The sequence below is a fragment of the Gorilla gorilla genome, chromosome 2 (genome assembly GCF_029281585.2).
Source record: "Gorilla gorilla gorilla isolate KB3781 chromosome 2, NHGRI_mGorGor1-v2.1_pri, whole genome shotgun sequence".
Lineage (NCBI taxonomy): Eukaryota > Metazoa > Chordata > Mammalia > Primates > Hominidae > Gorilla > Gorilla gorilla.
This window is the reverse complement of record NC_086017.1, coordinates 208786182-208810988: the sequence shown is the minus strand read 5'-3', so window position 1 is coordinate 208810988 and position 24807 is coordinate 208786182. Positions and strand designations below refer to the sequence as shown.

The 24807-nt window shown below is 36.5% G+C and overlaps 1 protein-coding gene across 42 annotated transcripts in view; it reads left to right on the top strand.

Annotated features, from left to right (window-relative positions):
• The window catches only part of DLG1 (discs large MAGUK scaffold protein 1), a 261908-nt gene that overhangs the window by 61272 nt on the left and 175829 nt on the right, over positions 1-24807 (top strand). Inside the window, exon 1 of one of the 42 annotated variants that reach the window (XM_055382779.2) lies at positions 17161-17651. The exons of 40 other annotated variants lie outside the window; for them this stretch is intronic. In XM_055382779.2, the coding sequence (XP_055238754.1) occupies positions 17460-17651 (192 nt within the window). In that variant the 5' untranslated portion in view covers positions 17161-17459. Of the gene's footprint in view, positions 1-17160; positions 17652-24807 lie in introns of those variants that run through there. One more of the 42 variants, XM_055382775.2, reaches the window with a different exon arrangement.

Below are 24807 nucleotides of genomic sequence, written 5' to 3'. Positions count from 1 at the left end.
TTTTCCACCCTAGTTTAACAAACTTTTACTTCTAGACAATGAGGAACAGCAAAGTCAGGTCATGTTAGATAAGTTTGAAGAAGAAAGTGTGTAAATTCAAGAGGGGAAAATTGTTAGGAACAAACAGTTTCTCTTCAAAGGGTTCACCCCCCTTTTCCTTTGTTCTATTACATAAGTAGTTTTTCCTGCCTTTAACAGGCCCAGGCATGCCTCCATCCACCAACCTTGTAGCTGACCCATGCTGCCTTACTCGAAGTTGTTAGTTTCAAACAATGAATTTCCTGGTTCTTTTTCCTATTCTAAATGCTAAATCTAGTCAGTCGGAATCAGTTTAGATTGTGTGGTCCTACCCTAATTAACTGGGGGAGGACACAGAAAGAGGAACGGCATTAGGAATAAAAACCCCTGCTTTCCTTTGTTTGGTGTGCTCTTGAAATCGTAACTAACGCAGGCAGCACCCTTCTGAAATTTGCCTTGCTGAGAAGTCTTTTGTTTGAGTGCTCATTTTCTTTGCAACTCCGAGCTCTTATTTCTAACACAAGGCATCCTCTTGCCTAATTCTTCAAGCAGCTGGGGCTACAGGCATGTCCAGACTGCAGGATCTTGAACTCCTGGTCTCAAGCAGTCCTGCTGTGACCTCCCAAAGTGCTGAGATTACAGGCATGAATCATCATGTCCAGCCTATTTCTACTTTTTTGATGCAGGTGTTTATTGCCATAAACCTGCTTAATACTGCTTTTGCTGTATTCCATAGCTTTGGTATGTTGTGTTTCCATTTTCATTTGTTTCAAGTTTTTAAGTTTCCTTCTGAATTTCTTCATTGTTCAGGAGCATGTTGTCTAATTTCCATACGTTTTTGAAGTTCTTGAGGTTCTTTTTATTGATATGTATTTTTATTCTTTTTGTGGTCAGAAAAGATATATGATATGATTTCTATTTTTTTTTTATTTGTTCAGACTCATGTTATGGCCTATGATAATGGTCCATTCTGGAGCATGTTTTATGTGCTGATAAAAATAATGTGTATTCTCCAGCAGTTGGGTGGAATGTTCTGTAAATGTCAGTTAGGCCTATTAGGTCTAGTTTGTAGTTTAACTCCAGTGTTTCTTTTTTTATTTTCTATCTGGGTTATCGGTCCATTTCTGAGAGTAGGGTATTAAAGTCTCCTACTATTATTGTATTGCAGTCTATCCCCTTGGATGTATTAAATTTTTTATATGTACTTGGGAGCTCTGATGGGTGAATATTTATAATTGTTATATCCTCTTGCTGAATTGACTGACTCCTTTATCATCATATAGTGACCTTGTTTGTCTTTTTTTTACAGTCTTTGATTTGTAGTCCACTTTATCTGATACAAGCATAGTCGCTCCTGAGCTTTTTTGGTTTCCAGTTGCATGAAATATCTTTTCCCTCCCTTTTAATGTATGTGTATCTTAATAGGGGAAGTGGGTTTCTTGTAGACAGCATGGAATTGGGTCTTGTTTCTTTCTTTGCCTTTTAATTGGAGAACTGAGTGCATTTACCTTCAGTAGTATTATTGATAAGTAAAGACTACTGCCATTTTGTTGCTTGTTTTCTGATTGTTTTGTAACTCTTCCTTTCTTGTGGTTAAGAGATTTTCTCTGGTGGTATGTTTTAATGTGTTGCTTTTTATTTTTAGTGAATTTGTTATAGGTTTTTGCATCGTGGTTACCATGAGGTTTACAAAAAAATAAATTATTTTAAAGAGTTGACAACTTATCTTAGATCACAAAAGAATAGAAACAAAGGAAAATTTAAAAGAACTTCCACAATTTAACTTCATCCCTCCCTCTAAGAATTCATTAGAGGCTTTTAATTGTCTCAGTTCATCTATTTTTATATTATCTGCCACTTAACAGGTTGTTGTAACTGTTACTGTTTTTGATAGATTTATCTTTTGGGCTTCATATAATACTAGAGTTATGAGTGGATTGCATACCACAATTACAATAGTAAAGTATTTTGGGTTTTTTGTGTATACATAATTTTACCAGTGGGTTTTACACCTTCAAATGTTTTTTTAGTTTGTTTTATTTTTCATGGTAGTGTTTTTTTCTTCCAGATTGAGTAATTCCTTTTAGCATTTTTTTTGTAATATGAGTCTTGTGGTGGTGAATTCTCTCAGCTTTTGTTTGTGTGGGAGTCTTTATCTGCCCTTCATATGTGAAGGGTAATTTTGCTGGACAAGGATATTCCTGGATGGTAGTTTTGGTTTTTTTCTTTGAGCACATTAAAAATGTTCCCGTCCCTTCCTGGCCTGTATGGTTTCCGTTGAGAAGTCTGTTGTCATACAAGGTAGAGCTTCTTTATATGTTATTTGTTTCTTTTCTATTGCTGCTTTTAGGATCCTCTCTTTGTCCTTGACTTTTCAAATTTGATTATTATATGCCTTTGGGTAATCTTATTTGGGTCAAATGTGTTTTCTGACCTTCCTGTACTAGGATATTTACATTTTTCTCAAGTTGTGGAAAGTTTTCTATTATTTCTTTGAATAAGCTTTCTACCTCATGCTTTTGCTCAAGTTTCTTTGGACACTAATAATTCTTACATTTTTTTGAGGTAATTTTCTATATCTTATAGGCAATCTTTGTTGCTTTTCATTCTTTTTTCTATGTGTGTTTTCATAGCCTGTCTCTGAGCCTAATGATTGTTTACTCTGCTTGATCCTCTCTTATGTCAAGAGCCTCTAATGAATCTTTCAGTTCAGCAAGTGTATTTCTCAGTTCCAAGATTTCTGTTTGATTTTTTTCTTCTCTTTTCTTTTTTTTTTTTTGGTGTCATGACTTGGATAATTTTAAAAAATTACTTTAATCTCTTTTTAAAATTTCCTGATAAACTTCTGAATTGCATTTCTGTGTTATCTTGGAGATCACTGAGTTTTCTTAAAAATACTACTTTGAATATTGGTCAGACAGCTCATAGATCACTATCTCATTAGTGTCAGTTATTGGTTCCTTGCTTTGTCCATTTGGGGAGATCATGGGTACCTGTTTTCTGTTGTTTCTTGTGGCTGTTTTATTCAGCCTTCTCTGTCTGGCTTGTTTTGGTTTTTACTGGATGTATTTGCTTAGAAGTTCTTTACTGTTAGGTTGCTGCCTCCTTTTTAGCTCTCTCTAGTTACCTTAAGCCCAGGTTCACCTAGGTTCTAGTAAAGAACCAGAGCACTGTTCTTCCCGAATGAGGGAGATTCCAAAGGGGATGTCCCAGTAGTGTGGGAATGCTGGCTAGGAGTTCCTGCCCAGGGGACCTGTACAATAAACCTTCTACAGACGGTGTTGATGAACATCTAATGAACATCTACTCTGATTTGGTGTCTTGCTTGGCTGAGTTACAGTAGAATTTCCAGAGCTGGAGATGGTAGTCTTGCCTCCCTTTTTTGTTTCTGCATATCTGCAGGGATATTTTTCCCTTCTGTCATTTGAGATGCATCCTGTGGGCTAAGATAAGGGACAGTCTCCTGCCAGAGAACATTAGATGATGGGGAAGCATGAGTTATATCTCAGTCTCACTTTTTCCAGTGTAGAAACAGTGAGTTGTGGGAAAATTTTTTGCCCATTAGGTGCTGGCCAGAATGAGGGGACATCATGGATGTGGAAGTCCAGTTCTTTCACCATCTGCTAGAATTCTTTTTTTTTTTTTTTTTTTTTTAACTTTTCTGTGGCCCCTGAACTGTCGCATCTTCATATGAGTTCTGGGATATTCCTGGTAATAACATCGGCTCCGTATATTTGTTTTTGGTTTTCTGTGAGAGGAGTGAAGCCAGCTTGCTTCTGTGCTGACATTTTGGAACTGGAAATCCTCTTGATTAATTTTTGTATGTTGATTTATTCTGTATTCCAGGAATAAATCCCAATCCCACTGGGTCATGGTGTGTAGTCCTTTTAATATGCTGTCAAATCTGATTTGCTAGTATTTTATTGAGGATTTTTGTATCACTGTTCATGAAGGATATTGGTCTGTAGTTTTCTTTTCTACTACTATCTTTGGCCTTGGTATTTGGTAGTGCTGGCCTAATGAAATGAGTTTAGGAGTGAGTAGTCCCTCCTCCTTAATTTTTTGGAAAAGTTTGAGAAGGATTGGCATTAATTTTTCTTTAAATGGTTGGCAGAATTCACCAGTGAAGCCTTCAGGTCCAGGACTTTCCTTTGTTGAAAGATTTTTGATTACTTATTCAGTGTCTCTGCTAATTATAGATCTATTTAGATTTTCTCTTTCTTCATGGTTTAGTCTTGATAGGTTTTGTGTTTCTAGGAGTTTTCCATTTCATTTAGGTTATCTAGTTTGTTGGCATTTACTTGCTCTATATAGGACTCTGTTATCCTATTTATTTCTCTAGCATTGATTGAAATGTTCTCACTTTCATTTCTGATTTTAGTAATTTGAGTCTTCTTTCTCTCTTAATTCCATATAGTTAAAGGTTTGTGTTTTTGTTTATTTAAAGAAACAACTTTTGGTTTCATTAAGTTTTTTCTACTGTTTCTCTGTTCTCTATTTTGTGTATCTCTGCCCTCATCTTTATTATTTTTTTTCCTCCTGCTAACCTTGTGTTTCGTTTGTTCTTGTTTTACTAGTTCCTTAAGTTTTAGACTAGGTTCTTGATTTGAGATCTTTCTTGTTTTGTAATGTAAGCATTTAGAGCTATACATTTACTCCTTAGCACTGCTTTCACTTTATACCATAAATTTTGTTATGCTGTGTTTTTGTTTTCATTCATATGTAAATATTTTCTAATTTCCTTTTTGATTTCTTCTTTCATTCATTGCTTGTGTAAGAGTGTGTTTAATTTCCACAAATTGGTGAATTTTCCAGTTTTCCTTCTATTACTGATTTCTGACTTCATCCAGTTGTAGCTGGAGATGATAGTTCATGTGCTATATCTATCTTTTCAAATGGATTGACATTCTGTATGGTGTCTCACAGATCCCTTAGGCTGTATTCACTTTTCACTTAAATCTTTTTCCTCTGTTGTTCAGATTGAGTCTTTAGTGTTATTGTATTTTCAGTTCTGTCATTTCCATATAGTTCTTTGTGTCTTGTATTTCTTTGCTTAGACTTTCTATTTCTTTGCTGTGAGTTTTTATTATTTCATTTGTTTCATGTATATTTGTAATTGTTCATTAATTTTTTATATGACGCCTACTTTAAACTCTGTTAGGTAAGTCTAACATCTGTGGTGTCTTGATGTTGGCATCTCCTGATTGTCTTTTTATATTCAGTTTGAGATATTCCTGGTTCTCAGTGATTTTCAATGGAAACTTCGACATTTTTTGTATTATGAGACGCTAGATCTTATTTAAACCCTGTGTTTTGGCTCATTTTCTCTGACGCTGCTCTGACAGTGAAAGGTGGGGCACTGCTTCCTTACTGCTTAGTGGAGGTAAAAGTCAGGTTTCTCACACTGCTTCCTTCCACACCTAAGAGAGAATACTCCTCACTCCTGTTAGGATAGGGTGTTAGTTCTAGTTCCCCATGTGGTCTTCACTAACACTGCATGGGGTAGAAGCTTTTGTTACCAGTGGATTTGGATGCAAGTCCAGGCTTCCCACGTGTCTGCTTTTGGAATCAAGACAGTACTAAAACTTCATAAAATCAGTTGAGAACTGCTGGGTGCCAGTGGGAGTTCCAGCTCCCCGTTAGTTCTCCATTAATACTGGCTAGAAGTTGGAATGCCTCATTACTGCTCCTCATGTGAGAGTATGTAGAAGTAGGGTTGTGTGCCTTGTTACTGCTGGATAGTGGGGAAAATCCCATCTCCTGACTATACCTCTTCTAACATTCCCTCTACCCCCAGCCAGTGGAGAGGGCTGTCTGTTTATTGCCGGATGGGAACAAATGTCCCGGCTCCTTAATTGGCCTTCTCTGACCCAGCCCCAGTTGGGGAAGATGGTTGGGACACCTTGTTACAGCCTCATGAGAGTGGAATTCTAGGCTACCTACTGGTCTTTGCTGGTGTGTATATGGTTGGTGACAGAGTTTTTTTCTGTGGTGTTTAGCTGGAATAGAGTAGTTGTCATCTAAAAGTTGTATCTTGCTAGGCTGCCCCTTTCTGTTCCTGTGGCAACAAAAGCCTAAAAGAGCTTCTGTTGGTGTCTCTCTTTTTTGGCACAAGGTAGGTCTGTACCATTGGCGTTTCTGGGTTGCTCATTTCTTCAGCTGAAAGCCCGGGATAGTCTGAGGTAAAAAAGAAAACTCAGGGACTGACTGCCGTGTCTTCCTTAGGGTTCTACATTCCTAGCTAGTCTGCTACCCTCTTTTCACCTTTCAGTCTTATTTTTGTTTTATATATAATGGCCAAAGATTTTAGTTGTATGTAGCATGTGGCATAGGAAAGTGTCTACTCTCTCTTTCAATTGGAAGCCCTCATTGTCTTTAAAAGATATGTTTATCTTTTTTTTCTAGTTGTTATCGTACAAGCCATTGTCTGTGTGACCTCCCACATTCTGATCTGAGCAGGAGCTCCCAGACGCTAGTTATTCTGGGTTGTTTTTGTTTTTTGCACTCTTAAATTTTAGTCAATTAAATGACTGCCTGTTCTCCAGTATATAAATTAAATAAGCTTTCCTAATTCATAGTTTGGTAGTAACAGAATTCATTATGGACAGCAAATGATGTTTGAATAAAATAATATATTTATTTTGAAAGATGAATATTCTTGAATAAAACAACAAATGTTAACAGCTAAAGTATGCTTAGCATTTGTTGATCTGCTTCCTGGTATGATTTTTTCCCCCCTCTGATTATAGATTGTCTACCACCTCTGTTACTTAGTAAAACTGTGAAAATCGACTTTTCTTGACTTTGGTTCTGCAGCTGTAGCTTTCCCCTGTCCCCCTTTAGGGACAACCCACCTTTGAAACTAGGTCTTGTGCTAGTGGAGAGAGGTAATGTGATTGGGCGTTGAGTCCCATAAACACTGAGCTGAGTAGTTTGGACTTTATCCCATAGGCAATGTAGGGCCAGCCAAATGATCATTTTGAACAATAGTTCAAATAAAGTTTTTAATATTCACACAGTGTTTGATGGTCTTTATTTTATCTTCTAGGTCACCTGATATATTTTTTTTCAGCGTGAAGAACTTCTTTAACATTTCTTGAAATGCGTTTCTTCTGGTGATGAATTCTCTCAGCTGTTGTTTACTTGAAAGAAGTATTTTTATTTTGTCTTTTTTTTAATTTTTGAGACAGGATCTCACTCTGTTGCCCAGGATGGAGTGCAGTGGTGCCATCTCAGCTCACTGGAACCTTTGCCTCCCAGGCTTAAGTGATCCTCCTGCTTCAGCCTCCCAAGTAGCTGGAACTACAGGCAAGCCCCACCACGCCAAGCTGATTTTTGTACTTTTTGTAGAGACGGGATTTTGCCATGTTGCTCACGCCACTCTTGAACTCCTGGTCTCAAGCAATCTGCCTACCTCGGGCTCCCAGAGTACTGGGATTACAGGCATGAGCCACCATGACTAGCCTGCCTTTATTTTTGAAAGACAGTTTTGACGAAAAAAATTCTGGGTTGACAGGATTTTTTCCCCAGCATGTTTAAAACCTCATTCCATTTGGTATGTTTTTATTGGTTCCATTTCTGTCATGATATTCATGTTTTCCTTTAAGTCCTTGAGCATACTTAAGTTTTATGAGTGTTTTTGAGTTTTTATCTGCTAATTCTGTCATTTTGCATTTCTAAGTCTATTATGAACTGGCTTTCCTCCTCTGATGGCTCACAGTTTTCTGCTTCTTTGCATGTCTGGTTATTTTTCATTGGATCCCAGACATTGTGAATGTAATTGAGTGTTCTAAGTACTGTTTTCTCTGGAAAATACTGTTGTTTGTTTTGGAAGGCAATTAAGTCATTTGCAGAGAAGGTTGATCAGTTCAAGACTTTTTAAAGCTTTTTAAAAGTTGGATCTCAAGTAGCCTTTTCTTTAAGGCCAGCTTAGCCTTAATGCTAAGGCTTGACTGTCTAGGAGTGTCCACTGATTGCTACAAGTGTTTATTGAGGCCCCTCTACTCTGTATAAGTTTGAACACTCCTCAGCTTACTGTGAGCTCTGAAGCTTGTTTGTAAGTCCCTTACAGTTTTATTTGCCTGGCCTTGTTGAATTTTATGCTGTTCACGTGTTGATTAGTATTCAGACTGAAGTCTCAAGGGTACTCACTATTTGATTTCTGGAGCTCTTTTTCTGCTTAGCCTTCTTTCCAGTATTCTGCCTTGCACATTCCAGTGCTTCCGTCTCCTTGAACACCAGTCTTGATTTTTGTCAACCCAGTAAGATGGCTGTATTGGCTTGGGTTTCTCCATCATGTGCCAAGTTCCAAAAAATGGTCTCCAGGCAGGAAGCCAGGAAGATCGTAGAGCTCACTTTGTTTTCCTTCTCTCAGGTGTCGTAGTCCTGTACTGCTTGTTGTCCAGTGCTGAAAACTGTTGTGGCATGTATTTTTTTTCTAGTTTTCTAGTTGTTTTAAGGCAGAAGGTCAAGTTCTGTACCAGTTAACTTCTTCATGGCCTGACTTAGAAGTTTTTTCATATTTTGTTTATTTAGATCCTGTTTAATTTCACAGTAGGTTTAAGCTGGTTACTCTGGAATAGAAACTACTACTTCAGTAGTTTCCTTAAAAAACATAACTTTTGACGTGACTTTTTGGGATGAGGGAGATATAATGTATGTTCATTGTAGAGTTTAGAAATACACAAAAATGAACCTAAGTCTCATGTAAACTCAGACTCCTTATCTTACCTCTATTAACATTTTGCTGTGTTCTAGTCATTTTTCTGTGATTATATATATAACCCCTTTTATACATAATTACGGGGCATAAACAGACATACAGCCCTCTTTCTTTGTTCCCCCAATTTGTATTTTGTTTTTGTTTGTTTGTTTTGCTAAAAGGCAAAATTTTAGTCCAAGGTTAGTTTTTCATGTTATTACGTGTTCTTTAAAACTACGCTTGTCTGTCCATATTATAATGGCAGTTTAAGATTTCACAACAGGAATATATCATCATTTATTTAGAGAATGTGGGATTGATTAGACATTTTTATTCTTTTCAAAAGTAAGATCTCCAGTCAGTTAAAACTCTACTCCTAAATTCATCCATTATACTTCTTGGAAATGTTTTGTCCTTGTTTTATCCATTTCCTCCCCCCAGAGAAAAGCATTCTGTATTGAAATTTTACACTCAATTTGGTTTGAGAACTGTGCTTTGCTTTTCTTAATTGGATCATCGGGGGTTGTAAGCCTGTCTGTGTATTAGAACTGGACAGGGAGCTCATTAAAAATAAAGATCGTTAGGCTTAAATTAGACTAAATACCTGGGAATCTTCTTTGGATATCTCACCATTTGGGAACCACTGTTCAAAACCTTATCTCTGGTATTCTAGGTTTCCTTAAAGACTGTGTGTTGATTGGCTTAGTAGGACATAAGATGAGACTCATTGGCGCTCAGCCACAGCCTCTTTGTGTTCATCTATTTAGTTTTTTGGGGACTTCCACCTAAGATGCTGTTTCAAAGAAGTTTTATGCTAGAAGCAAATGTGTTTACCATGGATATTGTTTATCAGAGCTCTGCTTCCAGTGTATAATGGATGGATTTCTTTAGTTTCCTTGAACATGGAGAAGCCTGAAGCAAACTGTATGAGATAGGAGTCTTGGCTTGTAGAAGCTTACATAAAACCTTTAAGGCTGGGCACAGTGGCTTACGCCTGTAATCCCAGCACTTTGGGAAGCTGAGGTGGGCAGATCACTTGAGGTCAGGAGTTCAAGACCAGCCTGGCCAATATGGTGAAACCCCGTCTCTACTAAAAATACAAAAATTAGCCAGGCATGCTGGCTCACACCTGTAATCCCAGCACTTTGGGAGGCCAAGGTGGGCGGATCACCCAAGGTCAGGGGTTTGAGACCAGCCTGGCCAACATGGTGAAACCCCATCTCTACCAAAAATACAAAAAAGCCGGGCGTCGTGGTGCGCACCTGTAATCCCAGCTACTTGGGAGACTGAGGCAGGAGAATTGCTTGAACCTGCGATGTGGAGGTTGCAGTGAGCTGAGATCCCACCACTGCACACCAGCCTGGGCGATGAAGCTAGACTCTGTCTCAAAAAAAGAATTTAAGTTTTTAAAAAACCTTTCAATAGAAGTAGTTGAAAAATGATAGTTGCTACTTTTACTTGGCAGTTCTTATAATCCATGAATATGGACCATCTATTTATTTAAATCATCTTTAATTTCTATTAATAATGTGTTTATAACTTTCAGTGTATGAGTATTGCACTTTTATTACATTTATTACTAAATTTTTTATGCTTTTAAATGTTTTTGTGCATGGAATTATTTTCTTAATTTTGTTTTCAGATTATTCATTATATGTAATCATAATTTTTTTATTTTACTCTTGTATCCTGCAGTTTTAAGTTTTCTGTCGATTCCTTCCTTAGGATTTTCTACATATTTTGTAATTACTTCTTCCTTTCCAGTCAGTTATGCTTTTTATTTTTCTTGCCTGATTACACTGGTTAGAATGTCCAGTACAGTTTTGAATAGGAATAATGAGAGTGTAAATCCTTTCTTTGTTTCTGGTCTTAAGGAGAAAGCATTGTCTTTCACCATTAATTATGGTGTTAAATGTAGGTTTTTTGTAGGTGCCCCTTATCATGAATAGTTGTTGGATTTTGTCACGTGCTTTTTCTGTGGAGATACTTAGTAGTTCTCAAATTTGGCACAAGGAAGCTTTTCATAGTTTTTTTTTTTTTTTCTGCCAGATAGATGGTAATTTTAGGATCAACTGTGCATTGCATATCATGTAGCCTTAAATGAGAACCACGGCAGATAATTTAATACCATTTGTTGAACAAATATTCATGAAGTGCCTGCAGGATGCATTTCTAACAAGTTCATTTGCTTCTGATGAATGTTCAAGATTTGGATCTAGTAGGTTAGAGGTCAGAGTTTCAGACCCATAATAACAAAGTTTTGTTTCCTCCATGAATTTATTTTTTAAATGATTTTAAATATTTAAGCATAGAGCTATAAACCTAATACTGAGCCCAGTTCCAGCTTTTTCTAAAATAATAGTTTTCTTTTTGTTACCATGAGCAGTATCATTAGCATGGCTCTTCTTGCACCTTTTTTTTTTTTTTTTTAAGAGACAAGGTCTCTGTCATCCATGCTGGAGTACAGTGGCGTGATCATAGCTCACTGCAGCCAGAACTCCTGTGCTCAGCTGTCTTCCCCCCTCAGCCTCCCAAAGTGCTGGGATTACAGGAGTGAGCCACCATGCCTGGTCTTCTTTCACATTTTTATCACCCATTACTATGACAAAACAGTGCCACTCAGAGTAGAGTGGCAATCCAAATAGCTGTTTTTTGTGCTCAAATTTAGGTGATTGAGATTATACCAGGTTTCCTTTTAGAACAGATTTATAAATAATAATGCACAAAGCAAATTATTTGCATGAATTTGTTGGTGTTCCTCTGATTCTTATGCTCTCCATTGTGACCATGTACATTGCGGTTTCATGGTATGATTTGTATCTTACAGGTTTGCCCCATTATTGAAATTGTATGTAGTCACAGTTTAATTTGTTCATTTCTTCTAATTGGCTGTCTTCAACTGTGAAAGCAGCTGAAATTCTGTGGTTAATTGAAATCAGTCAAGGTAGTGCAGTTTGATCAAGAGTGAATGTTACTGCATTTGATTCAACATTAATTTTAATTTTCATTCAACATTTTATTTGGCAGAGTAGCATTTTAGTGGTTTTTGTTTTTTGGTTTTTGTTGTGTTGTTTTGTTTTGTTTTTTAACAGGGTCTGGTTCTCTTCCCCAGGCTGGAATACAGTGGTGCAATCTTGACTCACTGCAACCTTCACCTCCCAGACTCAAGCCAACTCCCACCTCAGCCTCCCAAGTAGCTGGGACTACAGGCGCCTGCCACCATGCCTGGCTAATTTTTGTATTTTTTGTAGAGACAGGGTTTCGCTCTGTTGCCCAAGCTGGTCTCAAATTCCTGAGCTTAAGCGACCTGCCCGCTCGGCCTCCCAAAGTGTTGGGATTACAGGTGTAAGACCACACCTGGCTGTATGTTAGTATTCTTACAGCAAAATGTAATCAGTTTTATGGTATTTTTGCTAAATCAACTTTGTAAGCCTACTTATAACAGAAATGTCCACATTATTGTGGGCTATTCTTTGCCAGACAAATTGATGGCAAATTCATAGGTATCTAATGTTACTGCTTAATTCCTGCCGTTTCAAAAAGACAGCAAATAAGCAAAACCACAGCATTAATTCTTCATGTAATTTAAGAAAAATAGTGTTTCTCTAACTCCATTAATCATTTAAATCCCATATGGTTCTCTTACAGCAGTGTGATCTAGCTGCATTTCTTCACTGTTAAGAACTATTAGGCGCTTCTGTTGGAGATAGTTTCTAATGTTGAAATTATCAGTGAATGTTCATTAATTCTTCATGTTGAAGCTGTCACCATGGAAACTTAGGTGTTACAGCAACTAGTTATATGCTATAACTTACTTAGCATTAAGATGATTAAATAACTTACTATATGTAAAGCAGTTGGAAGAGTCATGGAAAGCAATGTCATTTCTTAGCAGATACTACTATCATTTTATTCTTGTTTTTTGGCAAGTGTGAAAATTAAATTCAAATATTCTTTAAGATGTATACTTCTGGTCTTGAGATGTAATATCACTTTGTGATCTTAGCTAAGTCCTCTGCTCTGTAGGAATTACAATTGTTTACATAAAGATGCTATTACTATCTTTGGTATGAAACTCAAATATTTATCAATAGATTTACCATGATGTTTTGAAAATCAGTGGGATTGGGGACAATGACATGTCAAAATCATCTAGGAATTAAAAAAGAAAAGCACAACACTGCTCATTTAAGGACTGCTGTTCTACAAGTTTAGCTTCTTTTGGACTTAAAAAATTTGTTAGCTTACCCTTGTTTTATGATAATAACTTAATAACTCAGCATTTGTTTGATAATGAGTTAATATGTAATGAAAAAATTTCATGACTAAATAGTTTGATGTTTCTACTATATTATTTGATCTCCAGTTAATGTGACAGGTGAAGGAGTTTGATTGGGTGTTGCTCTTGTATTTTAACCCTTTTATAAGATTTCAGTTGACAGTGAAATCTTAAACATGGAACTGTAATATGTAATATAGGTAGTATTTATTACCATATATTTACTTAATAAATTCATATTTACATTTGTTTATTATATAAATCTAAACAGGCAGTTTTGAGTAATGCAAACATTTTGATATTATTAATCTCAGCATCTTTTTTCCCCTCTATTTTGTTATACAGTATTGAGAAAAACCCAATTTAAACAGATTAGTAATTGAAAACTGTTTTAAAGTTTGCCTGATAGCCTTAAATTGTCATTCTAGCAGGTAGAAAGAATAGTAAGGACTTTGGACTTGACTCGCCAAATATCTAACCTTGGCTTGCATTTATTAATTGTTGAAAATGAGCTTTGTAGTCAGACATGATTCCCATTTCTGCTAGCTGTGACACCATGGATAAATTATGTGACTCCTCCAAGCCTTGAGTTTCTCTCATTTATCAAATGGACGTTATAATACTTTTTACCTCGTAAGAGGTAGATCATATTTGGATTCAGTAAGGTAATTACATGTGTTAAAGTATATCCAAATAATCACATTTGGATTAAGTAAGGCGATTACGCTTGTTAAGGTATGATTTTCAAAAAAGCAAAGTTCTTAGGCAAATGTAGAATGAACACGTGTCACAGATTGTGTTCCACTCACTTGTTAATGAGAGAAATCGTAAGATGTTAAACTTGACCAGAGTGCATTTGTTATCTAAGTATTTATAGGCAATGTTAATAGAAGATTGCTGTTAGATAAGAAACTGATTAATATCCAACGAGGCCAGGAATTTAATCTTTGTGGTTATCTGGGCAAAAATTATTTGTTTCTCTATTGAATAAAAAGCTACAGGTTAACATATATAACTTTACTGTCGAGGACTTTTTTTTTTTTTTTTTTTTAAGAGACAGGCTGTCACTCTGTCACCCAGGCTGGAGTGCAGTGGCTCAATCATAGCTCAAGCAGTGGCTCAAGGGCTCAAGTGATCTTTCCACCTCAGCCTCCCAAGTATTTATTTATATTTTTTTTAGAGATGGACTCTTGCTGTGTTGACTAGGCTGGTCTTGAACTTCTGGCCTCAAGTAATCCTCCCACTTTGACCTCCTAAAGTGCTGGGATGGGACTTTTAGTAAATAGTGTGTTGAAGTATGCATTCCCCTAAATTAGAATTTCTCAACTTAGGCATCCTTGATTTTTGGGCTAGATCATTCTTTGTTGTGGAAAGCTGTCCAGTGTGTTGTTATAAAATGTTTAGTAGCATCCCTGACTTCTACCCACTAGATGCACGTAGACTCTTTTCCTCGATTGGGCAGCAGACATTGCCAAGTGTCCCTAGGGGCGCAAAGTTGTTCCATGTTGAAAACCATTGCCCTGGATAATCTTGAACAACCTTTGTCTCTATACAGCATTGAATGTACTACCAATTTTTTTTTGCCTCTTTTTCCAAGCTTTTGATAATTTTTCTGACACATGAAAGCACTTTGCAGAATGCCTGACTAGTAGTAATTATTAAATGATAATTGCTACTGTTATAATTATTTATTATTATTACTTAAATATTGTTTCTTAGGTAGTTTGGTAGGTATTATTTGGCTGAATGTATCTGGGATATTGATTTGTTAGATAACATCATTAAAAAGCAGAACAGCCTAAGACACTTTAGTGCAAATCTATCAGATCCACTCAGAGTTTCAAAATAGTCAAAATTAGTCATTTTTCCTAGTAGGTCCCAAAATCAAATGCATGTTTTTTATACTCTCTTCTGCAGTCTTAGGTATGGTAAATTTTGACCCAAAATGTATACGTTGAACTCATTCATTCAGTTTACTAAAAAAACAGACAAGAAACACTGGTTAATTCCTAGTAATCGTTAAAATGAGCATAGCACAATATTATCATAGTTGAATATATTACATGTTTATTGTGTAACCAACTGAATAAGGCAGACTGTATTAAGAGCACAGGCTAAGTGGACGTGCTTGAACTTTGCCTGACATTTTGTTCTATTAGACATGTGCCAAATAATGTGCTTGCTTATATAGTTTTAGGGGAGCAGACATGTCTGCACAGAACTGAATTTTATTAAGACTCAGCGTGTACAACCTACATGATCAATGAGACAAATCCCCCATGTGCACAAAAATTGGAGAAGTTGTATTTTGAGATTGACACAAAATGAGTTTACTTGGTAGTATGGGTAAATAAATTGTTATAGATAAACACCAGTATTAAAACTTGTTACGCATTTGTGCTTCCAGGTTTTTAAAATTAAAATTTGTAAATTTGAAAATGAAAGTTTTAAAATGAAAGAACATTGGTGACACCTCTGAGGCACTGCAGTGAAAAAGGCTGAGAACCACAGCTTAACAACTATGGCTCTGACTTAGTAAATGTATTTTTAAATATAAAGGCTTCTAAGGAGCACAGTTTACTTTTTCTTGCCCTAGTTACAGTTGACATTTGACTTTTCATTTAAGTTTCACAAGTCATGTGATCTGCAGTTATTTACCTGTCAGGGTAATTAGATTGGAGAACCAGCTATTTCCTTTACTGTTTTAGAAATGTAACCTAGTTTTTTCTCTCTCTCACCCCTTATACAGTTACATAAGTAGGAATGGAACAGAATAGAGAATTGTGTAGGAAATTGGAATTAAAAGTGTTCTTGAGCAGGTTTGGAATTAGAGTTATGGTTGGTGGTAAGGGAATTTTTGTCTTTCGGCGCGCTGTTTCTGGTGTATAGCAAAATATAGTATACTTTTCCACAAACAGCTTTGCTTACTAAGCATATAGAGACCAGGTTGTTGAATACAAATATATGAATTGATAATTTTAGTTTTGTAAAATTGTTCTTGTTTTTGTTTTTTGTTTTTTTTGGTTTTTTTTTTTGAGATGGAGTCTCACTCTGTCGCCCAGGCTGGAGTGCAGTGGCACAATCTCGGTTCACTGCAACTTCCATCTCCCAGTTTCAAGCTATTCTTCTGCCCCAGTCTCCCAAGTAGCTGGGACTACAGGTGCGCACCACCACGCCTGGCTAATTTTTTTGTGTTTTTACTAGAGACAGGGTTTCACCATGTTGGCCAGGCTGGTCTCGAACTCCTGACCCTCAGATGATCCACCCACCTCGGCCACCTGAAGTGCTGGGATTACAGGCAGTTTTGTAAAATTTGACAGTCTTCATTAGCAATTATATTTCTTAACTGCAATATAGATGTAGTACTTAGAACAACCCAAATAATAGTGGAAGAAAGAAAAGATAATTACATAGATGAAGCAGTAAATATTCCTTTATGTGTTATTTAGTATTTTACTGGCATTTGTTAATTCAGCTTTTGAGTTTCGATAAATATTGTCCATTTAAATTATAGTGAAGGTACTGCATAAGATGTAACATTTGTGTGCAAGATTTTAAATATAAAATACTGTAAGAATGACATTTTCACAGTATTTTATTTGTTGCTTTGAATGTAATTAGTTAATGATAGCTTTTCTGCCAAAGGGTTGATTAAAAAGCCAAAACACAGAAAATAATATTTGAAAGAGTGGATAAATCAGTGATATGTCGGTGAATTAAACTGCGTGACTTTCTGCTTTTAAACTTTCCATATGGTATAGATATACGTCAAAATTGGTTCAGTAATGTTTTTCCAGATTTTAAGTGATTTTGATGTATTAGAAAATACTGAACTTTTTTTACTGTCCAAGTTTAATTTGTAATTATTCTACTTAACTTTGCCAGATGATTTATTTTTGTTGTTGTTGCTTGAATGGTTTATAGAGAGGAATCAAACTACAAAATGTGATAATTGAGGTACTCTTTTTACCATTAAAACTATATTTTAAATCAGACTATAGTGTTCAGTGGTGTAGTAAGAAAGCATCACATATGACAAGCTCTGGGCTCATCTCTTATTGAACCGTGTAATGAATCCCTTGCTGCAACATCTTTGCCCCTCCCCCAAAGCAGCCAGCATATGTTTGAGCATAGTGGCTCTGCTCCAGTTGTATCTTACTCTCAGGGAGGAGATAGCAGAGCTTGTACTGCAGCAAGTGGAGCTCTGTGGTGAATCCGATGCTGGATTAAATTTTAAGGATATTAGCAAGGCCCTGACAAAGTGGTGCCAAATGAGCACTTTCATTCTGGTAATTTGACTATAATTTTAGTGAAGCAGTTTTATTATGCAGGAAAAAGAAACAGCATTTTAATTCCAATCATAGTATACCGACCTGATCTCTGCTGTGGGGGTGGAAACAATGAAGAATGCAACATTCTAATACAGTTTTTTTTAAAAAGAGTGCTTTGGATCTAGATTAAATGTTCAAGACAGTCAGCAAACAACATGCACAAAGGCATTTTTCTGGAATTTCAGTCTTGGATCGATTTAAATACTCAGGGTCTGAAAAAATGTCTCCTAGCATCAAAAACTTGGATTGCTTTTCTCCGATGTTATGCCACTGTAAAGTAGCATGCTCTGACAGCACAATATCCTTAATGTTTGGATGTAAGGTGGGTTTGAATAATACTTCCTTAAAAAGCTTGGTTTTAAAATCCAATAGTATTTCAGCAAAGAAATATAATTTAGGTTAGATGGTTTGACTGACTTTAATTCATGTAATAGATTCCTGTCCTTTGTGTGTCTGACATGAGTAAAGAATTGGTCTGTGCACAGTTAAGATATAGTAGAAAAGGATCTGATTTTTATGAAAGCTGCATGTAAAATGTCATTTTCCATTAATGAGGATTAATTATTGACTTGGTTTTTATGTGTTGCTACTGTGGAGAATTAAGTGTACAGGAAACACCATTGATACACAGGACTGGAGATGGTTTCTGACATCACTTTGATGGAAGAAACTGCTTGTAGCAGGTTTAATATTTAAACTAATGCCATAGACTTTGATTTTGATACTAAATTGTGTTGCTATTTAGATTGTATAGAGGAAAGAAAGCTTTTGAAAAAAATAAACACCAAAAGAACCATGACTTTACTACTCATTTCCTATAAATGAAACTGGTTAATTTAGTAATGTGTTCTATCTAAATAAAATGAATGTAAAGTTTGCCTTAAAGATGGTTATTCTTATATAAAATATTAGATGGAACAAAGAACGGGTGCATTTTTACCTGATTTCTGCAATCAAAAACAACATATGCTGAGGCAGGTAGATCATGAGGTCAGGAGATCGAGACCATCCTGGTTAACACGGTGAAACCGCATCTCTACTAAAAAGTACACAAAAATTAGCTGGGTGCGGTGGCGGGTGCCTGTAGTCCCAGCTACTTAGGGGGCTGAGGCAGGAGAATGGCGGGAACCCAGGAGGCGGAGCTTGCAGTGAGCCAAGATCGCGCCACTGCACTCCGGCCTGGGCCACAGAGCGAGACTCCATCTCAACAACAACAATAAAAACAACATGTGGTTTAAAGCTATTTGTAGGAAGAGAGCCCTCTAATGTAGTATTTGGGGGAATAATTACTTATTTTGAGGTATTGTTTTGAATCAAACTTTTTTTTCTTTTTAGTTTTTGTATGACTGAAACTTTTCAATTGCTGATGTGAAAAGGTCTCAAATTGCTAGCTGATTAAATTAGGCTGAAAGGTTTTTACCCCTTTATTAAAGAATATATTGCTTTTCTGGTCACCCAAGCATTTTTCCCTCTTTACATTAAATTCTTTGTTTTGTCAGAGAATTCTTATTTTCCTACTGAGATTTCAGAAATTTTCTGAAATGGGAAATGGAAATGATTGCACAAGAAAAAGTATGCTGCTGATAGAAACAGATTTTTAACAAATTTAACATTCATATTGGTTGTTAAACTATGAGCCAGTAAAAAATTCATATGCATTGTTTAAATAGCTAAGGCTACATTTTTTTCCCTAGGTGTTAAGCCTGTTTTTTCATGTGGTATGTACAACAGAGTGTTTTAGGAAAAGGATTTTAAATTTTTTAAGGAATATTTTTATAAAGCTAATCACTGTAAAAAATGTTCCTCCTTATATGTAGGTAAATTAAACATCTTATGTATATAAGATGTTTCAAAATACTACTCTTATTATAAAAGGTTTTAAGAAGTAACATGCCATTGCTCATGACTAGTCTGATAGTCTTGGTGAACTTTAAAGTCCTCCCCTATCCTCCCCTCCTTTAAACCACTTTGGATGCTGTTAAATTCATTGCACAGCACCACTTGAGGTTCTTGGTTGCCCTCTGGTGGGAAAATGAAGAAAATATTGTATTGAAAATGTCACATACTTGGTAATTAAAGATAGTTAAAAGGGCATCTAAGTTATATGTTTACAATTTAGGAAATCATTAGATACTTTAATTTGGGAAATAAAAAGAAGTGGGTTATTTTGGGGCTTAACCATTTGTGGATAGAGTTTTTAAAAATTGTTTTCCAAAATGTTTGAATTTTATGGCGGGTAGTACTGACAAGAGACGTGTAGAATTATAGTTTCTAAGACTACAGCATCCTAGTCACATTTTTCATTAGTGTATTTTGATAGATGCAAAATTTATTAAAGCTTTGTGGTGAAACTGACAAATTAATTAAAAATTTTAATATGTGACTAAAGAAGAATACACATTGGGAATTATACCAGAATTATCCCACAACTTCTAGTTAAAACATTTCAGAAATGGCTTGAGACAATAAGGGTAAACACATCTTTCTTTCCAGTGTATAAACTAATAGCAGTATTGCATGTGCAAAAAGTTTATTTTCTAACAGTACTTCTAATGTCAATTAATAACTGTTTACTTCCTTAATTTGTATGTAAACAACAAGTGATCTTACTATGTAAATTCCAAATCACATTTAAAACTAAGCTGAATATTTTCATTTATGGCAATGAGCTTTTGAAAAGGAATAAAAGCACCGCCTTGTTTGTTGGAAATTAAGTATCTTTAAAAAGTCAGTTTTCCATGGGACTAGAGTTTACCTCTTAACTCTTCTGTTCTTTATGAGACATATATCCAAGAAGGTTACAGTAATAGATTATCATGAAGAAGCAATATGTTTACTATAGAATCTTGGAAGTCGCCATGTGTGTCAGAGTGAGAGTGTGCATGCGTGTGTATAATTGGAGCAGTATCACCAAAACATGAGTTAATTTCTGGTGTCAGTCCCTGTGGAAAGAAGCCTGTTTAATCTCTCATGTCTCGCGTTAGAACTCAGAGAAAGGACCTTTGGGAATGTGAGGAGAATGCAGAGGACATTCAAGTTCTTAATGTAGAGACTATGAAGCTGTTTCGGAGGCAGTTCTTTAGGGGTGGATGTGAACAGAAATTAGCAAAATCATAGTGCCTCTGAAGGTATGCCAACTCTGTAGTGTAGAATTAGCTATTTCAAAATAGTAGGCACAGTAAGGCCAGAGCCTAAGGTCCCTAGGAGGAAATGAGGTATGTGACGATCAGAAACTTATATTTTGTGAAGCTAGTTAAAGTTGTTTGTTTTTTTGTAGTATCAAGTTCTTGAAAGTTCTTGCCTTTACTAACTGCCCTAAGAGAAGCCGTCAGAATGCTTTTTGTAATAAAGCATTAAAGTATGTTTGGTGACAGCAGTAATTGAAGTGAGAGAATCCCAGAGGGAAGGCAGAACACCCAGTATAAAGTCAGGAGTGTTTTTTTTGGGTGTCTTCTCTCTGCAGGGAAATAGTGTAAGGTGTTAAAACCTTGGCGATTCTATTTTATTGGAAAAGGTACTGTTCCCACTTAGCTGTGTTTCTTGGCCAGGGATACAAGTAGCCTCAGGGACTTGTTCATGTCTCCTTGCTATGTTGCTTCATATTCTTCATGATTTGTTTTTTGCTGGTAAAAGATAATTGGGTGGAAAACGAGAAGACCTATCTTACAATTACATCATTTTCCCCACTACCCACCCCACTTCTCCCTGGGTGAAATATGCTTAAGATATTTGCAAATAATAAATACTAAACTAACAATGACTTTAAACAAATGGACCCTTATTTTTTCCTCATTATAGTCAGCTTGGAAATATGCAGCTGCTACAGCTGTGGACATCTTTTTCTCTTGGGCTTTGCTTCATTGAAAGATGTCTGTTGCAGCTCTAGTCATAAAGATGGGGAAAAGGTGGAAAGGGGAAAGGAGTGTGGTTTATAAAGCTAGTAGATGTCTGCGTATATTTCATTGATTAAAACTGTGTCACACGGACTCTCCTAGTAGTAAGGGACAGTTGGAAACCTAACTACAGTCAGCTGTTCGTATCCATGGTTCTGCATCTGTGGATTCAACCGACTGTGGATCAGAATTCAGGGAAAAAAATTGTGTTTGTACTGAACGTATACAGACATTTTTTCTTGTCATTTTTCCCTGAGCAATACATTATAACAACTATTTACATAGCATTAACATTGTACTAGGCAATGTAAGTACTCTAGGGATGATTTAAAGTATATGGGAGGATGTACATAGGTTATGTGCAAATACTACATACACCACTTTATATCAGGGGACTTGAGTATCTTCAGAGTTTGGTCTCTTTGGGAGGTCCTGGAACGTGTCCCCCACAGATACCAAAGGATGACTGTACAGTATTTAGCTTTTATAGCCTCTATATTAGACAAAAGCAAGGAAAACAGATTGTAGTGTTGGGCAAAGCAATCTACAGTGTCTGACCTAATGCATACACGCAGTATTTTTACTGAAGTCGGATTAATTTTAGAGCTTGTCAAGTAATGTGTCTGTTTAGCTGAGATAAAGCAAAAAAGTGCAATTGAGGCTCTCTCTTCACACATCTAGTTGGTAAAATGTCTACATAAAGGTCGAAACATAGCTTTATTGAGTGTTTGCTTCCTGTTATGTTTCTTTTTTTTTTTCCTTTTCTTTTTGAGATGGAGTCTCACTCTGTCACCCAGGCTGGAGTGCAGTGGCGCAGCCTCGGCTCGGTTCACTGCAACCTCCACCTCCCGGATTCAAGTGATTCTCCCACGTCAGCCTCCCGAGTAGCTGGGATTACAGGCGCCCGCCACCACACTCGGCTCATTTTTTGTATGTTTAGTAGAGATGGGGTTTCAATCATGTTGGCCAGGCTGGTCTCGAACTCCTGACCTCAGGTGATCCACCCGCCTTGTTCCCCCAAAGTGCTGGGATTACAGGCATGAGCCACCACGCCCTGTCCCTGTTATGTTTCTTTATCCTTCTCACTTCTTTGTTCCAGCCTTCAGAAGCAAGAGTAAATATTGCAAAAGAGCTACCATTACACTCAAGTAAAAGGAGTATGTCCCTTTACTTTTAGGGTATGGTATGTGGTATGTAAGGTTTCCTTGAAACAGTTCACTGAGCACTAATAGGTAACTTAAGATACTCTTATTTAAGAATACTGTTTCAAAATAGATTTCAAATTGAAAAATACTATGTAATAAATAGTGATCAATAGCAGTTTGCTTGTTAGAATTGGATTGGAATAATTTTTAACAGTAATTAAGGTTAAATGCCTTTTGATATTAAAAGCACAGCCCTCCTCTAGTATCTTCCTTCTTCTAAGATGAAATGTACTTTCTCATGTCTGTGCCACCAGACCTTTACATTGAGCCAGTATCTTTAGGGTACTGTTCTATTTTAAAGTCCCTTTTTATTGACTTCATGGTTTCTCCAAAGGAAAAACAGTATTCTTCAGTGACTATGGGACTCTAGCTAGTTCCTCAGTCTTTCAGGATGGTGTATTAAACTCCTTTCTTTTTCTGCTGGATGGGGGGGTACAGAGAAAAAAGCCCAAAAACTGCTTTCTTAAACTGAATGAATTAAATAATTTTTTCATGTATTGGGAAATAGTTTCTATTAGCATTTGCTGATAGCAGTGGCCCCATAATATGTCTGCAGCTAGAAATAGTTGATTATTGTTCTCCTATATCCATTTAGAACTATACTGTGATATATATTATTAGCCTTTTCTTTGAAAATCTAGTACATTACATTTTGGAATGTAGTTTTTCTTATCTTCCTTTAAGAATGTACTTATTTTTGAAATGTTCTTTTTCACACTTTGTATACTTATAAAATTTTCTTTTTATAAATGGAAAGTCGTAGTACGTTTTAAAAGAACATTTTATTTTAAAACAAATACCACTTGGTTTAAATATATAACACTGAAGCAGTGAAATCATTTCAGGAAGTTAAAATAGGGTATGTGTCTTTCTAATTTTTACAAAGAAAATTATTGATTAATTTATTCATTGATTCATTCTCTCAGTAATTAAGCACCTATGCACTAGGTATATAGCAGTAAACAAAGGAAATCTGCCCATACGGCATTTATGTACTAATCATGTTACCTAGTGTAACTTTTCTGTTATTAATTTAGAAATTCTGTCAGTGGAGACGATGGAATAAAACTTTAGAGTATTAAATTCTACAGTGTACATAGTAATGTTTTTTAAAGCTCTGTATTAGTTGGCTAGGGCTGCCATAACAAAAACTGCAGATTTATTGGTTGGCTTAGACAGCAAATTTAATTTCTCAGTGTTCTGGAGGCTGAAAGTCCAAGCTCAAAGTGCCGACGAGATTTCCCGAGGCCTTTCCTCTGTGCATGGTGAGATTTCCCCTGAGGCCTTTCCCCTCAGCTTGCAGATGACCACCTTCTTACTGCCTCTTCACGTGGCCTTTCCTCCGTGCATGCATATCCCCGCTGTGTCTCTCAGTGTGTCCAAATTTCCTTCTTTTGTAAGGAAACCAGTCAGATTGGACTACCACACCCTAATGGCCACATCTTAATCACCTTTTTGAAGTCCTTGTCTTCGAATAAAGATACATTCTGAGGTACTAGAAGTTGGGACTTCAGTATATGAATTTTGGTGGGGAGGGCAGGGGACATAATTCAGCCAGGGCTTATTAGTAGAGGAAGAGCCAGGGCTTTAAGTTGACAAGCATGTGAAAGAGGTTTTGAATCTAGGCTTTGATGATATATCACATTTTTGTAAAACATTTTATTTATAAAGTTCACTGAGCATTCGTAAATTAGGTTTGAACAAATCCTATCATCAAGGGAGATTGCCAAGTGAATAAGTAAAGGTGATGTGGTTTAAGAATATTCAGTGTTTAAATTACTTGAATTTTCAGATTAAGAAAGTCATTGTAGCCTCTGCTTCTCAATTTGGCCACCCTATGCCTATTTGCTACTACCAAAGAAGAAACATCTTGAGCATGTGTTTGAGAATAGAGGATAGGTAAGAGGACAGTGAATGTTTTGGTAATCTGAGTTTTGATTTCTTTTTTTTTTTTTTTCTTTTTTTTTTGAGTCCAAGTTTCACTCTTGTTGCCCAGGCTGGAGTGCAGTGGCGCATCTCGGCTCACCGCAACCGCTGCCTCCTGGGTTCAAGCGATTCTCCTGCCTCAGCCTTCCGGAGTAGCTGGGATTACAGTCATGCACCACCATGCCTGGCTAATTTTGTATTTTTACTAGAGATGGGTTTCTCCATGTTGGTCAGGCTGGACTTGAATTCCCAACCTCAGGTGATCCGCCCGCCTCGGCTTCCCAAAGTGCTGGGCTTACAGGCGTGAGCCATCGCACCCGGCCGAGTTTTAATTTCAAAATGCATCTGTGTGTGTTTGATGACTACCTGTGTTTGAATTAATATAGGTCTAAGGTATGTTGTGTTAAGTGGGCTTTTTATGGGTTGGCTTTAGGAACCTAGTCATAATTTACAT